The sequence below is a fragment of the Sebastes fasciatus genome, chromosome 9 (genome assembly GCF_043250625.1).
Source record: "Sebastes fasciatus isolate fSebFas1 chromosome 9, fSebFas1.pri, whole genome shotgun sequence".
NCBI classification, from domain to species: Eukaryota; Metazoa; Chordata; class Actinopteri; order Perciformes; family Sebastidae; genus Sebastes; species Sebastes fasciatus.
In genome coordinates this window covers 34,671,194-34,686,627 of record NC_133803.1, presented here as the reverse complement: position 1 = coordinate 34,686,627, position 15,434 = coordinate 34,671,194, and the positions used below count along the sequence as shown (strand labels likewise).

General features: G+C 41.1%; 1 protein-coding gene and 1 long non-coding RNA gene across 2 annotated transcripts; both read right to left on the bottom strand.

Annotated features, from left to right (window-relative positions):
* Positions 1-2,737, bottom strand: LOC141774623 (uncharacterized). Its single transcript, XR_012595386.1, has 3 exons — positions 2,411-2,737; positions 1,134-1,216; positions 1-1,010 (listed from the first exon to the last, which is right to left on the bottom strand). It is a non-coding gene; the product is annotated as an uncharacterized LOC141774623 (long non-coding RNA).
* A 1,053-nt stretch (positions 2,738-3,790) lies between these two features.
* Positions 3,791-13,652, bottom strand: LOC141773564 (scavenger receptor cysteine-rich type 1 protein M130-like). Its single transcript, XM_074645409.1, has 6 exons — positions 13,466-13,652; positions 7,923-7,955; positions 7,533-7,823; positions 6,254-6,568; positions 5,870-6,160; positions 3,791-4,176 (listed from the first exon to the last, which is right to left on the bottom strand). The coding sequence occupies exons 1-6, from the start codon at positions 13,509-13,511 to the stop codon at positions 3,791-3,793; spliced, it is 1,362 nt and encodes a 453-aa protein (XP_074501510.1). The 5' UTR covers positions 13,512-13,652.
* Positions 13,653-15,434: the final 1,782 nt, after the last annotated feature.

Here is a 15,434-nt window from a genome sequence, read left to right as displayed (position 1 = left end):
CAAAATCCTTAATTATAATATTAAGTGAAATTCTTATGAAATAAGCAAAATCCTTCATTAGAAAAAAGTAAAAGTAAAATCTTCAATTATAAATTTTCCTTATGTACAAAATTAAGCTAAATTCTAATGAAATACTAAAATTCCTTCATCACACTATAAGCTGTTAATACTCTTATATTTTGCTCCCATTTGTATTATTATGGTTATTTCATAAGCTAAATGTGGTCCTGCTCACAACAATAAATGAGCCATGTGAACCACAAGGGAGCGCTAAAGTGAGCTCATAAAGTTCATGTGTCACTAACCAGATGAAACTGGTGTGAAAACAGCCTCTGGTTTTTAATACTCTCCTTTGTTTGCTGGCTACATGACTTTGATTCATTCATTATAGATATTGTTGAGTCACAAACACCAACAGATTGTCAACGTGGCAGCAGATGTGCTTCACCAACCCTGGATGTGCTCCAGATCTACAGATCCAACAGTCGGTGACATGTTTTTACTCTGATCTCAGGATGTCATTCTTCAGTTGTCTTCAGATTTGACCGGTAATACAGACTTTAGAGGATATATATCAATGTTCTACATTTATCTTAATTTAATATAAAGCATTGTTCCCGATCGGCCTGGGTCGGACTCCGGTATTCCTGCTTTCAAGTCTAGTTTTCAATGACACTTTATGTTTGTGAGGTGTTTTTAGAGATCTACATCTTCAGGAGGAACCAATGGGCTACAAGAGACTAACACATTGTTGGTTTTCATGTTGAGAGTGAAACAGATATAGTATATGATGTAATAGAATAGAAGCAGCCTTCTTGTTTGAAGGGAACATGCGTCTAAAATGAGCTGCTGCTGGGTTGTGTGTTATAAATCCATCTGGATGTGAGATGAGCTCCTTGGAGGTGCTACTCTGCTCCCTGAGCTCCTTCCTCTTCAGCTGCAGGAACACCCAGGTTATAATAATCCGGCTCAGCCTTCTCCCGTCTGCTCGGCCTCTGCCCCCTCTTGCCCTGGAGACACATGACAGCACACAGATGTGACTTCCTGCATCACTCCTCTCTCTTCACTTCAATAAACACAGACTGAGAGCTTCATGTCAGTCAGCGGTCTGAACAACAGACGTGTGTCAGTACCTTATAGTAGAAGTAAAGGCCAATGTTCGCCAACAGCAGAATCAGCGGCAGGACGATGGCTCTGATGATGAAAGGCCTTAGATCTGATCAAACACATGGACAGTCATCACATCACATCACATGACATCATGAGTCCAACAGCTCCCATTAAACACAAACTGTAGTGACCTGAAATCTAAAAGCACTTCTTCAATCCTCTTTATGTGAATCCAGGCTCTGAGGACGGAGACTGTTCTTTGTTGGACAGATTAGAAAGTCCTCTGAGATTAATCTGTAGAAATACAACTGACGTGACTTTAGTGAGACTTTTATATGTTTACAACCAAACATGCTCCGTCCTCCAGTAGACTGTTTGCTGTTGACATTCATCCACTTTGTACAAGTGTGGTTACTATATGACATGTGGAACACAATGACAGTAGTCACAGTGTCATTCCACAAACAACAACATGCACAGACTTATTATGACTGAACATGTCATAACCCTTAAAGCACTTTGATGAAGTACTACTAGTACTACTTAAATGAACTACTAGTACTACATCTCTCTCTGTAATCAGTTGTGAGCAGACGTCCTAAAGTGACGTCATCTCCACGTAGAATAAACCTCTAACTTTTATTCATGTTTTAATCCCTATGATCTCTGAAGGCTCCGACAAAATTCATCAAACTTCTTAAATACAAAGATAGGAAAATTATAATGAAATTAAAAAAAAATCCTGAATTACAAAATTAAGTAAAATTCTTATGAAATAAAAAAAATCCTTCATTACAAATTAATTAAAGTCCTTAATTATAAAAAAGATGAGCAAAATTCATAACCACAAAATTACGTAAATTCCTTAAGTACAAAAATATGCAAAATCTTATAAAATAAGAAAATTCCGTAAGTACAAAATTAAATAAAATTCTTATGGAAAAAGAAAATATTAAAATACAAAATTAAGGGGCGCCTGGGTTAGCTCAGTTGGTAGAGCGGGCGTCCATGTATCAAGGCTTGGTCCTGACCGCGGCGGCCCGGGTTCGAATCAGGCCTGTGGCCCTTTCCGCATCCACTCTCTCTCCCCCCTTTCCAAGACTCTATCCACTGTCCTCTGAATAAAAATGGAAAATGCCCCCAAAAAAATAAAATACAAAATTAAGTAAACTTCTTATGAAATAATCAAAGTCCTTAATTATTAAAATAAGCCCGATCGTTGATTACAGAATGAAAGCTTCTCTGTTGTCAGCTGATCATTTCCACATTTTCCAAACCTGCATGTAAACAGTCAGTTTACCTGCGACGGTGAGAGAGATCAGACGGCTCTCAGAGAAGAAGTCGTGAGAAAAAACATAGACGTGATAAACACATCTGTAGCTTCCTTGGTGGGCGGGCTCTGCAGCAGGAAACAGGAAGTGGGCGGAGTGATTGACAGCTGGCTGGGTGTAGTTGAGTGCTGAGGTGGAGGAGGTGAAGGTGAGATGGAAGGAGCCTCCTGGGTACTGTGGCTGGACGGAGCAGCTGATGGTGAAGGTGGAGCCCCTGAGCACGTGAAACCCCTGCTGCTGGGCCTCGGAGACTCGGTCCACGGAGGAGGACCCAGAGATGTTGGGCTGAAGCAGCAGGTCTGTAAACACAAAGAGATGATTGGCTGAGAGCCGGAGCACGTTCAGTCTGAAAACAGCGTGCACTGGTTTGCTACGGTTTCTGGGTTGAACGGCGTGTTTCCTGGAAATGGTGCACAACAGGCTTTGAGGTGCGTTTCCTCTCATTTGGTGGGTGTGTCAGAGGTGTTACCCAATCAGCAGCGACGTGCACGAACCCCACCGTATTATAAAGGCAGTGCATTAGCGTAGCACAACAGAGTGTTCAATGCACCGCCGTTTACGTTTCATTTTTGTTGACCCTCCGTTCAACAAAGTGGACCTGATCTTGTGCCACCTCGTCTCCTCGATCCTCGATGCTCCGGCTTGTGATCCAGAAATCGATCTCAGCGCTCCATCTTGAAGGACATCCCAATTCTAACTATCTTATAAACTATATTTTAACTATCATTTGGACTCATTTGGAGGTTATAGATATCTGGAATAAGATCTCTGACTAGTCACAATGTGATTACGACTAGTCAGAATGTAGTTGTAGATATCTCTAATGTTAATTCTTGATAGTCAAGCTGAGCTATTAAATGTTAAAACAGCTCTCCATACACTTCTCTACACTTTAGGATGTCATTGTCCTGGATAACTTTACAGTTCAGTCCAATGGAAACCACCGACTGTCACTGTGACGGAGGAAGGAACATACTGGAAACATTACTGTCATAGATGATGTCATAGATGATGTCACTGATGGGCTTACCTGAGCAGGTGAGATTCAGGATGGAGTCAGAGGAACCTGATGTTGCACACTCCCTCAGAGCAGATCCAGACTGAACACATTCAGACCTGATCCACCACACAGATCTCCGTGAGGACTCCTCTCTCTGTTCTACAGAAACAGCAGAGCCACAGTCCAAGTCTCTGCAGGCAGCAGCTGCTTCCTTCAGGGTCCAGTCAGAGTAATAGCCACTCACTGATCTCCAGTCTCCCTGATGTTTCAGCTTCAGTGTTCCTCCACAGCGACTGTCTCCTCCCACCAACCTGACATCATCAGGCTCTGAACAGAAACAAGAGAGTCGTCAGTAAAAGAATAAAGTGAGTTTCATTAGAACAGAAATGAACCAGATCAGAGCTGCAGCTCCTCTTCTACCTGAGCAGGTGAGTCCAACAGCTTTGCCAGGTGAGCAGGTGTTTCTATCTGAGCCTGAGCTTCTACAGTCCAGGAGAGCAGACTCAGTTCCTCCACACTGGAACTCTTTGGTCCACATTGAAGCCTCCACGTCTCCATAGAGCGCCCCCTGGAGGACTGAAGGAGCCCCACAGCCAAGCTGCCTACAGACCACCTCTGCATCCTGCTGGTCAAAGTCAGCTTCACACACTGAGGACCACCACTGGTTAGAGTGGTTAGTCTTCACCTCCAGTCTGCCTGAGCACAGACTAGTCCCATTCACCAGCCTGACAGAGTCTGGAGAGATGATAGAAGATGAAATAGAGAGAGATAAAAGACACCAGACACTCAATAAAAATATGTCATGAAACAACAATTCAGTGATTCCAACTGGAGGAGTTCAGAGCGGTCCCTGCCATTGATTATCTAGCAGCACACAGCCTCTTCTCAAGCCTCAGGGCCCTATTTTAACCTTTACATGATATTTTAGTAGATAATTATTAAATAATGTTTATAATAAAGTAGTTTTAGATAGATTTTGAGGTAAATATTGGGGTAATTTGGCAGTAATTCTAAAGAAATATCAAATAGGTTACTTGCTAATTATCACCTAATCACCATGGAAGTTGCGGAGCTGTAAAATGAAGTGTTAGCCAACGTAGTGCTATGATGTTGGATGTTACAGGGACTGTGATAAACGTTAATTGCATTAAAAAGTAACTTTTTTTACAAAGATTTTATGCATATGATGTTGTGTTCTTTATACTATGACAGTTTTCATAAAATTAAATTTAAAGAAATGACAATATATCATGATATACTGAATGGTAACCCCTGTATCATAATACGTATCATATCACCAGATTCTTTCCAATACACAGCCCTGATGTAATAGAATAAATCCAGCCTTCTGGTTTAAAGGGAACATTCATATAAAATGAGCTGCTGGTGGGTGAATATAGAATTTAGTTAAAATAACACACAAATTGATGAAATAGAAATGTGAACAGAGACACCTGTGACGTATCAAAGAGGCCACATGTCATATTTAATTGATGTGGCTTTAAAATGACGGCTCTGAGGAGAGGAGGTCTCATTTTGTTAAAAGCCTGTTGCCTCAACTCCTCTCTCCTCGCGTCTCTTCCTCGCCTCCTCAGCTCACATCTCTGGTGGGCGGGACTAAGACGCGAGGAGAGGAGGCGAGGAAAGGAATGGAGGATGTAGGAACTGTGAAATGGGAAAGGCCTCCAGACAGACAGGTGTGTCCTGTCAGGTGAAGCTCAGCAGTCTGTGGAGAGTTTGAAGCTTTCAGAAACAAGCCCACTTCTATGGCAAACTGTTTAAACATTTAATAGCTGGACAGGAGATTCATCAGAGATATCTGCAGCGCTGTTTAGACTAGTCATAACTCTAATTATATACATCTGTAATTACATTTAGACTAGTCATAACTCTAATTATAGATATTTGTATTTACATTTAGACTAGTCATAACTCTAATTCTAGATATCTGTAATTACATTTAGACTAGTACGATTAAAACTACTTTTACCATTCATGTGTATGGGGTTTCTCATTACGGATATCTACAATTTAATTCTGACTAGTCATAATGAGGTTATAGATATCTGTAACTGTTATTAAGGATAGTCAGAACTGCATTACAGATATCTCTAACTGTCATTTGGACTAGTCACAATGAGGTTATAGATATCTGGAATAAGAACTCTGACTAGTCACAATGTGATTACGACTAGTCAGAATGTAGTTGTAGATATCTCTAATGTTAATTCTTGATAGTCAAGCTGAGCTATTAAATGTTAAAACAGCTCTCCATACACTTCTCTACACTTTAGGATGTCATTGTCCTGGATAACTTTACAGTTCAGTCCAATGGAAACCACCGACTGTCACTGTGACGGAGGAAGGAACATACTGGAAACATTACTGTCATAGATGATGTCATAGATGATGTCACTGATGGGCTTACCTGAGCAGGTGAGATTCAGGATGGAGTTAGAGTAATCTGATGTTGCACACTCCCTCAGAGCAGATCCAGACTGAACACAGTCAGGCCTGATCCTCCACACAGATCTGACTGAGGACTCCTCTCTCTGTTCTACAGAAACAGCAGAGCCACAGTCCAAGTCTATGCAGGCAGCAGCTGCTTTCTTCAGGGTCCAGACATAGTAACGGCCATCCACTGGTCTCCAGTCTCCCTGATGTTTCAGCTCCAGTGTTCCTCCACAGCGACTGTCTCCTCCCACCAACCTGACAGGCTCTGAACAGAAACAAGAGAGTCGTCAGTAAAAGAATAAAGTGAGTTTCATTAGAACAGAAATGAACCAGATCAGAGCTACAGCTCCTCTTCTACCTGAGCAGGTGAGTCCAACAGCTTTGCCAGGTGAGCAGGTGTTTCTGTCTGAGCCTGAGCTTCTACAGTCCAGGAGAGCAGACTCAGTTCCTCCACACTGGAACTCTTTGGTCCACATTGAAGCCTCCACGTCTCCATAGAGCGCCCCCTGGAGGACTGAAGGAGCCCCACAGCCAAGCTCCCTACAGACCACCTCTGCATCCTGCTGGTCAAAGTCAGCTTCACACACTGAGGACCACCACTGGTTAGAGGGGTTAGTCTTCACCTCCAGTCTGCCTGAGCACAGACTAGTCCCATTCACCAGCCTGACAGAGTCTGGAGAGATGATAGAAGATGAAATAGAGAGAGATAAAAGACACCAGACACTCAATAAAAAGATGTCATTAACAACAATTCAGTGATTCCAACTGGACTCAGAACAGTTCCAACATGAGTTCATCTCCAGAAAGCTGTAAAGCTGAAGAAGGAGTCCTTTCAGGCTGGTTGCTGGTTGGCCGAGGGGACTCCTGAAGCAGCAGACATGTATTACACCGGACATTTTACAAGAACAGATGACGGTCAACATGTGTAGCGTGCTGACTCTGATCTCTACCGCCGGGTGGCGGTGTGTCTCGCCTCTCCAGTAGAGCTTTTGTTGAGGGGCTGTAGAGGTCTACCTGGCGCCGCTGCGCCGCACACACCGGCTGTGACCGCTCTGTCCTCCTCACGGAGATTACCTCATTAACGTTGTGGATCCCTCACAGCATTTGGGTTTAAATCTGAAATATATCCAAATAGGTGCGTTTGCTTTTCGCTTCGACACCAAATCCTCCGCCATCGTCTTGTCTGCCAGCTCTCTCTCATCACGTGTGTGAAACCTGACTCCTGCTACTCTGAGCTGACTCCTTACGGAGCAGATGAATTCACTTTCAGATCGTAGCGTCCGTCGTCTGACTATCTGTTGATAACATGCCGCTGACACACCAACATAAAGTAAATGGGTTTTATTACTGTATAAAAAGCAAGACGAGGGTGGGGACGGTGGGGACGGTGGGGACGTAATGTAATCGGTGTGTGCCCGACCACCATGTAACACCGACTACCGCGACAAGCCTATTTCATATCTACAGATATATATCTTGGTGCATTCAGCAGCTGATTTACGGAGGCAGCAGATCAACAGACTCCATCATGGCTGCTGGAGACAGTCTGCTGGGATTCTAGCTGCTGCATGTGTGAGTCATTATGGGTACATTACTGTCATAGATGATGTCACTGATGATGTCACTGATGGGCTTACCTGAGCAGGTGAGATTCAGGATGGAGTTAGAGTAACCTGATGTTGCACACTCCCTCAGAGCAGATCCAGACTGAACACAGTCAGACCTGATCAACCACACAGATCTCTGTGAGGACTCCTCTCTCCGTTCTACAGAAACAGCAGAGCCACAGTCCAAGTCTCTGCAGACAGCAGCTGCTGCCTTCAGGGTCCAGACAGAGTAACGGACCTCCACTGGTCTCCAGTCTCCCTGATGTTTCAGCTCCAGTGTTCCTGCACAGCGACTGTCTCCTCCCACCAACCTGACGGACTCTGAACAGAAACAAGAGAGTCGTCAGTAAAAGAAGTGAATTTAAGAAAAGATTAAACTGAGACTTGACTTTATTTCTTTATTTCTCTTTTTGTATTTACCTGTTGAGTTGTGATTTTCTTCAGCCTGGAGTCCTGTAGAAATACACAAATATTTATTGTTTAAGTATATTTTTGGAGACGTGACGGAGCCGCTGGCGGGGTGCCTTGAGACCGGCCGTCAGTCATGTGAGATAAAAGCTGTTAATATGTCACTTTATTTAGTTTTAATATGTATTAATGCGAGAAAGTAAACTTAGATTCCCAATATGTGTTCAGTTTATCCAAATAACGGCTGTTTGGAAATGTCTTGCAACGGTTTTGGAGATGTGACGGAGCCGCTGACAGGGTGCCTTGAGACCGGCCCGGCCGTCAGTCATGTGATGCGTCTTGCTTGAGTATACTTCAGTGTTTACAGTCTGCAAACTTAATCCTTCATTTAGTCGGCAGTATGCAGAACAATGTGGGAGTGAATCTTTCAGTATTTCACGATTGTGGATTCAGTACATAGCGGTGCTAATTTCAGGATCTAGTCTAGTCCGCTGTGCACTAATAAAGGCGGTGTGGTAAATTATGCCATGAAAGCAGAATAAAGTGTGTATAAGATTATGGAGTTTTTTCACAAATAAATTGTGCACAAAACAACACTGCAAAACTGGTATTTTGTGTGATTCTTCAACTAATCACACAATAATGCTTGTCACAACTTTGACTTGGTGTGTATTATCCATCAGTAGCAATATCTAGGTTCTTTTGTAGATTAAAACTACTAAAAATCGGCCCAATGGCATCACGTGATGGACACGGGTGTTGCAGTACCGCCGTTTGGCCACTACAAACCAACGACGGTACGTTTTTTACAATTTTCGTATGCTATTTCATTATTAAATTCACTTTGATTCACCATCAATTTTCATAAAACTGCCAATATTCAGTCTTTCTAGTTCATTGCGCTGGTTAGCATTATAGCGAGGCTAATGTTAGCGTTTAGCAGACGCCTGGAACGTTTGGAAGGGTATAGCCAAACAGAGGCAGAGTAGGGTCGGGCATACTGAGTCGGCACGCCCAGTGAGTCATGAAATCTCCCATAGAAATATATACATAGACGCTGCATTGGACGCTTCAGCCCGTTGCAGCGATACGTCAACGTGGGCACCATATTGGACCAGGCAAGACTGGCCTGTAACCCTGTACTAGGGAACGGGGGAGCTGCCGTTTTTCTGGATAAAAAGCACTATAACGTCTACATTCCTCAACCGATTTCAACAAGTCGGTAAGCCAAATGGACAAAGGCTATATTGTTAACATCTTTATGTTTGGGGAGCTGGACTTTGACTATTTTGGTACCTTGGCCTCCAGGAACTAGCCCTGTAGCTTTCAGCCTCCTTGCCCAAGGTGCTTTGTAGATATGGCCTCTGTCCACTCGGCATACCCGAGGCTCTGCAGTATGGTATGTGAAGTGGACAAATCAAGTCCACTTCACATACCTTACTGCAGAGCCTCAGGTATGCCGAGTGGACCTTGTCCAATGGCAATACCTCGGCCAATCGTAGCGACTTGGAATTGGATTTCTGTCTCTCAGAGTGTTTTGAGCCATTTTATCAAATTTCTCTGATTTACTTCAAACTTGGCACACGGGAAGCTCCGCCTCCAGGGAAGGAACAAATCAATGGTTTTGGAAATATAAACACTGAAAATGTCAATGTTAATGTATTACCAGTGGACGCGTTGACCTTTCTTGACCTTTAACCAGTTAAGGCCATATTTTGGGCATCGTCCGATGGCAATACCCGAGTGATTAAGGACAACCCCGTTCAATGGCAATACCCAAAGAGCCTGCCATCTGGTGGACAGATGAAGGGTTGCGCTGAGAGCGCAGAAAATTCAGAGAAGTCTTTTGAAGCTGTCAGCTGGATGTATAACAGCCAGCCCGCCGCCACGACCCATGGAGCGAGGCTTCTGTATGTAGACATATCCAGGGGGAGTGGCTTGATTAAGTGCCATGAAATCCTGCTGATTTTGCAAAGTCTCTGTTAGGCAGAGAAAGTCGATTTTCCTGTCAGTGATGATATCATGGATGAGTAGTGCTTTATCATTAATTGAGCGAGCATTCTGCAGCATAAATGTTGCACTGTTGTAGTGAATGCTGGGGAATTTAGAGCCCTTTCCTTGATTTTTAGGACCCCGTCTATGTACGTATGTCTATATATATGTCTCTATATATATATGTATATGTCTATTATATACATGTCTCAGTATACATGTCTATATATGTATACATGTCTATGTATATATATATATATATATATATATATATACATATATATGTCTATGGTCTCTCCTTTTTTTTGTCCTCAGTGATGAATACGTTGGGTTTCCTGTGGCTGCTTCACAATAAAAGTCCACTGTGTTTGTCCAGTTGAGGTGTTTTAATGTGAAGCAGCAGCAGCAGGAATTGTTGTGTTAGCATTAGCAGTAAGTCTATGCAGCTCAGATCCGGCTGTAGGAGAGTGAACAGGAGACAGTGAGGCTGATATCAATCAGAGCAGCTTACAAACAGCATCACTGATAACGTGCTGCATCGTTTCCTCTCAATGTGTCATGAGTCTGAATCTATGGCGGACTCAGTCACTAACCATGAAGCCCACCGCCCAGAGAGATCATTACTGAGTACACATACGGCTCCACTGACTACAGCAATAACAACTGACTAAAGGTAGAATCAAACACTTGGTTTGATTTGGTGAAAATATTAAAGATTATAACCAGGGCTGTCAAAGTTAATGTGTTAAAGCAAATATGTTTTAGTGCCATTCATTTCTTTAATGCATTAACACAACTTTGATTTTAAGGTTGTAGCGGCTCAGTTTTAAAGCTGGAGTGAAGATACAGGTATCATATGAGACTAGAACACATAAGGAAAAGGCATGTCCGTTTTCAAAGGGGGCCCTTGTCCCTTGACTTATTTATTTCTGTATTCTTTTCTTTATACATTTCTACTTCATTATGAAAATTAGGAAAATATTCTGGACAATGTCTGTCATTGTTTTGTGTTGTTAATTGATTTACAATAATAAATATATACATACTTTTGCATAAAGCAGCATATTTGTCCACTCCCATGTTGATAAGAGGATTAAATACTGACAAATCTCCCTTTAAGGTTAATTTAGAACAGATATAAAAGTGTGATTAATCATGATTAACTATTTTAATTGATTGACAGCCCTAGTATTTATGTATTCATTTTATTGACATTTAATTTGATCTATTTAGTTTTGCATTTATTTTCTATTATTTTAAATTAATAAATTCATTTATAAATTATTAAATTGTATTTATTTATTTTCCCTTTGCATTTTCTTCCTTATTTATCTCCCCAAGTTTATATATTGCTGTATTCTTTTCTTTATACATTTCTACTTCATTTTGAAAATTAGGACAATATTCTGGACAATATCTGTCATTGTTTTGTGTTGTTAATTAATTTACAATAATAAATATATTCATACATTTGCATAAAGCATCATATTTGTCCACTCCCATGTTGATAAGAGTATTAAATACTTAACAAATCTCCCTTTAAGGTTCATTTTGAACGGATTTGTACGATTTTACAGCATCCATGTTCCCTTTTAGTCTTTTCTTCCTTTGAGTGTGTAGGTGATGTGATGTGATGTGATGTGATGTGATCTGATGTGATGTGATGTGTGTGGGGGTGATGTGATATGATGTGATGTGATGTGATGTGATGTGATATGATGTGATGTGTGTGGTGATGATCAGTGTCGGCCCGCCCGATACGCTGAATATGCAGCTGCGTAGGGCCACACAAATCCTTTTATTCCTTTAAATTAGGGCTGTCAAGCAATTAAAATATTTAATCATGATTAATCACAAACTAATCACACATTTTTTATCCGTTCAAAATGAACCTTAAAGGGAGATTTGTTAAGTATTTAATACTCTTACCAACATGGGATTGGACAAATATGCTGCTTTATGCAAATGTATGAATATATTTATTATTGTAAATCACATCTTACTAGTACGTACTGCTAGTATAGTATGAGGTTGTACTGCTAGTATAGTATGAGGTTGTACTGCTAGTATAGTATGAGGTTGTATTACTAGTATAGTATGAGGTTGTACTGCTAGTATAGTATGAGGTTGTACTGCTAGTATAGTATGAGGTTGTACTGCTAGTATAGTATGAGCTTGTACTACTAGTATAGTATGAGGTTGTATTACTAGTATAGTATGAGGTTGTACTACTAGTATAGTATGAGGTTGTACTGCTAGTATAGTATGAGGTTGTACTGCTAGTATAGTATGAGGTTGTACTACTAGTATAGTATGAGGTTGTATTACTAGTATAGTATGAGGTTGTACTACTAGTATAGTATGAGGTTGTACTGCTAGTATAGTATGAGGTTGTACTACTAGTATAGTATGAGGTTGTACTGCTAGTATAGTATGAGGTTGTACTGCTAGTATAGTATGAGGTTGTACTACTAGTATAGTATGAGGTTGTACTGCTAGTATAGTATGAGGTTGTACTGCTAGTATAGTATGAGGTTGTACTACTAGTATAGTATGAGGTTGTACTGCTAGTATAGTATGAGGTTGTACTGCTAGTATAGTATGAGGTTGTACTGCTAGTATAGTATGAGCTTGTACTACTAGTATAGTATGAGGTTGTATTACTAGTATAGTATGAGGTTGTACTACTAGTATAGTATGAGGTTGTACTGCTAGTATAGTATGAGGTTGTACTGCTAGTATAGTATGAGGTTGTACTACTAGTATAGTATGAGGTTGTATTACTAGTATAGTATGAGGTTGTACTACTAGTATAGTATGAGGTTGTACTGCTAGTATAGTATGAGGTTGTACTGCTAGTATAGTATGAGGTTGTACTACTAGTATAGTATGAGGTTGTACTGCTAGTATAGTATGAGGTTGTACTGCTAGTATAGTATGAGGTTGTACTGCTAGTATAGTATGAGGTTGTACTGCTAGTATAGTATGAGGTTGTACTACTAGTATAGTATGAGGTTGTACTGCTAGTATAGTATGAGGTTGTACTACTAGTATAGTATGAGGTTGTACTGCTAGTATAGTATGAGGTTGTACTACTAGTATAGTATGAGGTTGTACTGCTAGTATAGTATGAGGTTGTACTACTAGTATAGTATGAGGTTGTACTGCTAGTGTAGTATGAGGTTGTACTGCTAGTATAGTATGAGGTTGTACTACTAGTATAGTATGAGGTTGTACTACTAGTATAGTATGAGGTTGTACTGCTAGTATAGTATGAGCTTGTACTACTAGTATAGTATGAGGTTGTACTACTAGTATAGTATGAGGTTGTACTGCTAGTATAGTATGAGGTTGTACTACTAGTATAGTATGAGGTTGTACTGCTAGTATAGTATGAGCTTGTACTACTAGTATAGTATGAGGTTGTACTACTAGTATAGTATGAGGTTGTACTGCTAGTATAATATAATATGAGGGTGTGTGTGTGATCAGGTGGTTCTTTGATTTAATGATCAATATAAACGTGTGAATAATAACACATGATGTGTAAAGCAGAGTACTACCTGAGCTCCACAGCAGCAGCAGCAGCAGCACCAACAGGTGATCCATGATGTCCAGGTAGACCGTCTCTCTGCTCTGTGTGTGCTGTCCTCACTGGAAGAGCTGCAGCTTCACTCATCATTTACTCTTCTTTAGTTTTACACATGATATTTATCCTCCTCTGAGCTGCGTGTCTGAGGAACTGATGTGTTGATAAGAAGCTGTTGACAGATTACTAATTTTAGCACTGTGGTTTCTGTTACCGTGACAACCAGGGCAGGCTGAGATGCTGCGGTCAGATTAATGCTGTCAGAGAGATCTTATCATTTCCTGGTAAATGAGTCGACCTCAGCAGAGAGTCCTTAAGAGCAGACTGAACTACAGCTGCAACTAACCGTTATACCAATAGTTGATGAATCTGTCCGTTCTGTTATTCATGGAATCAATCAGTGAGGAAGGGAAACATCAGGAAACAGTGAAACATGTGCAGCACAGTCTGTCAGAGTCTAAGGTGACGTCTTTAAATGTCTTGTTTAGTCCGTCCAACAGTCCAAAAGTCTCTTCAGAGCTGTCGACTCCTGTTGGAGCGTCCCTAAAACTCTTAGCTGTAAAATGATGCTGAGATACGACATGGTGCAGGAGGATATTTTAATGTTTCAGTGGGTCTGAAGCTGTGAATAAAAACTTGATGTTGGTGTGTGTGATCAGGTGGTTCTCTGATTTAAAGATCAATATAAAGGTGTGAATAATAACACATGACGTTTAAAGCAGAGTCCTACCTGAGCTCCACAGCAGCAGCAGGTGATCCATGACGTCCAGGTAGACCGTCTGTCTGCTTTATTATTTTTATTTTAAATACATTTATTAATTTATTTATTCATTATTAAATTGTATGTATTTATTTGTGTATTTATATATTTATTTCTGCATGATTCTTTCTTTTTGCAGACCCACATTCATTTACCAAATTTATATCTGTACTATTATTCTGTTTTAAAATGATGCAGTGGGTGAAGTTACACTTTAATAGGAGCACTGGGGTGTCAGGTGTGACTGTGTGGCATGGTGGTGGTTTACATCTCAGGTCAGGACCGGCTCTGTATGCAAACCTTTTAGAAAAAGAAAACGTGGGTGGCCGGCCACATGAACTGAGACATTTACTGATCTAAACTAACTATTAGCTAATATTGGAGAGAATTGTATGTAGGCCGCATCACTGAGTAAATCTCTCTCAGTTTACATGTCTATGTGTTTAGAAGGAGAAAGAGAGCATGCTAGACCCGGCAGCTCACGGTTTTGTTCCCATAGTCCAAAGGTACTCGGTCTGAAGATACCCGAGGGCCGAGCACCAAAGCAGCAATGAAACAGACCAACGTTTCGTATGCTATTTCATTATTAAAGTCACTTTGATTCAACATCAATTTTCATAAAACTGCCAATATTCGGGCCTTTCTAGTTCATTGCTCTGGTTAGCATTATACAAACGTTAAAACAATGTTCATAGTGTGTGAGAAAAGAATCGTTTATAGATGTTAGCGTTTAGCAGACGTCTGGAAGGTGTCACAGCCCGGCTCTAGAGCTGTGACCAAAACGGGAGACACGCAGGTATACTGAATAAATAAAGAGATTTATTAACCTAAAACTGTAAAAAGTCAAAAGAATGTCTGGGAGGAGTCTGTAGAGTCAGTAGTGTAGGGAGGGGATGTGTGAAATTGTGCTGTATGGATGTTTGCTGTAAAACAAAGACAAAGAACCAAAACCATTTAACAAAGGTGAAATGTGCATGAGGAGGTCTGCCGGACCCAGATTGCTGCAGGCTCTGGCTTTAAGCAGGTAGCACACCTGGCCCAGGTGTGTCTCATGCTGCTGATTAGCCTCATCAGGTCTGCAGCCCTGATGAGAGAAAGCAAACACAGTACAAGATCCAAACACAGAGGGGCCGTCACAGTATCATCCATGTGATAGTTAAATGCAAGCCGTCCATAATGGGAG

Excerpts from the sequence above, each read along its gene's own strand:
- LOC141773564 (XM_074645409.1), bottom strand. The coding sequence starts at position 13,511 with ATGGATCACCTGTTGGTGCTGCTGCTGCTGCTGCTGTGGAGCTCAG. Across the intron at positions 7,956-13,465 it reads GCTGCTGCTGTGGAGCTCAG|GACTCCAGGCTGAAGAAAAT; the intron begins GTAGTACTCTGC and ends GTATTTCTACAG. Across the intron at positions 6,161-6,253 it reads TGTTGGACTCACCTGCTCAG|AGCCTGTCAGGTTGGTGGGA; the intron begins GTAGAAGAGGAG and ends GTTTCTGTTCAG.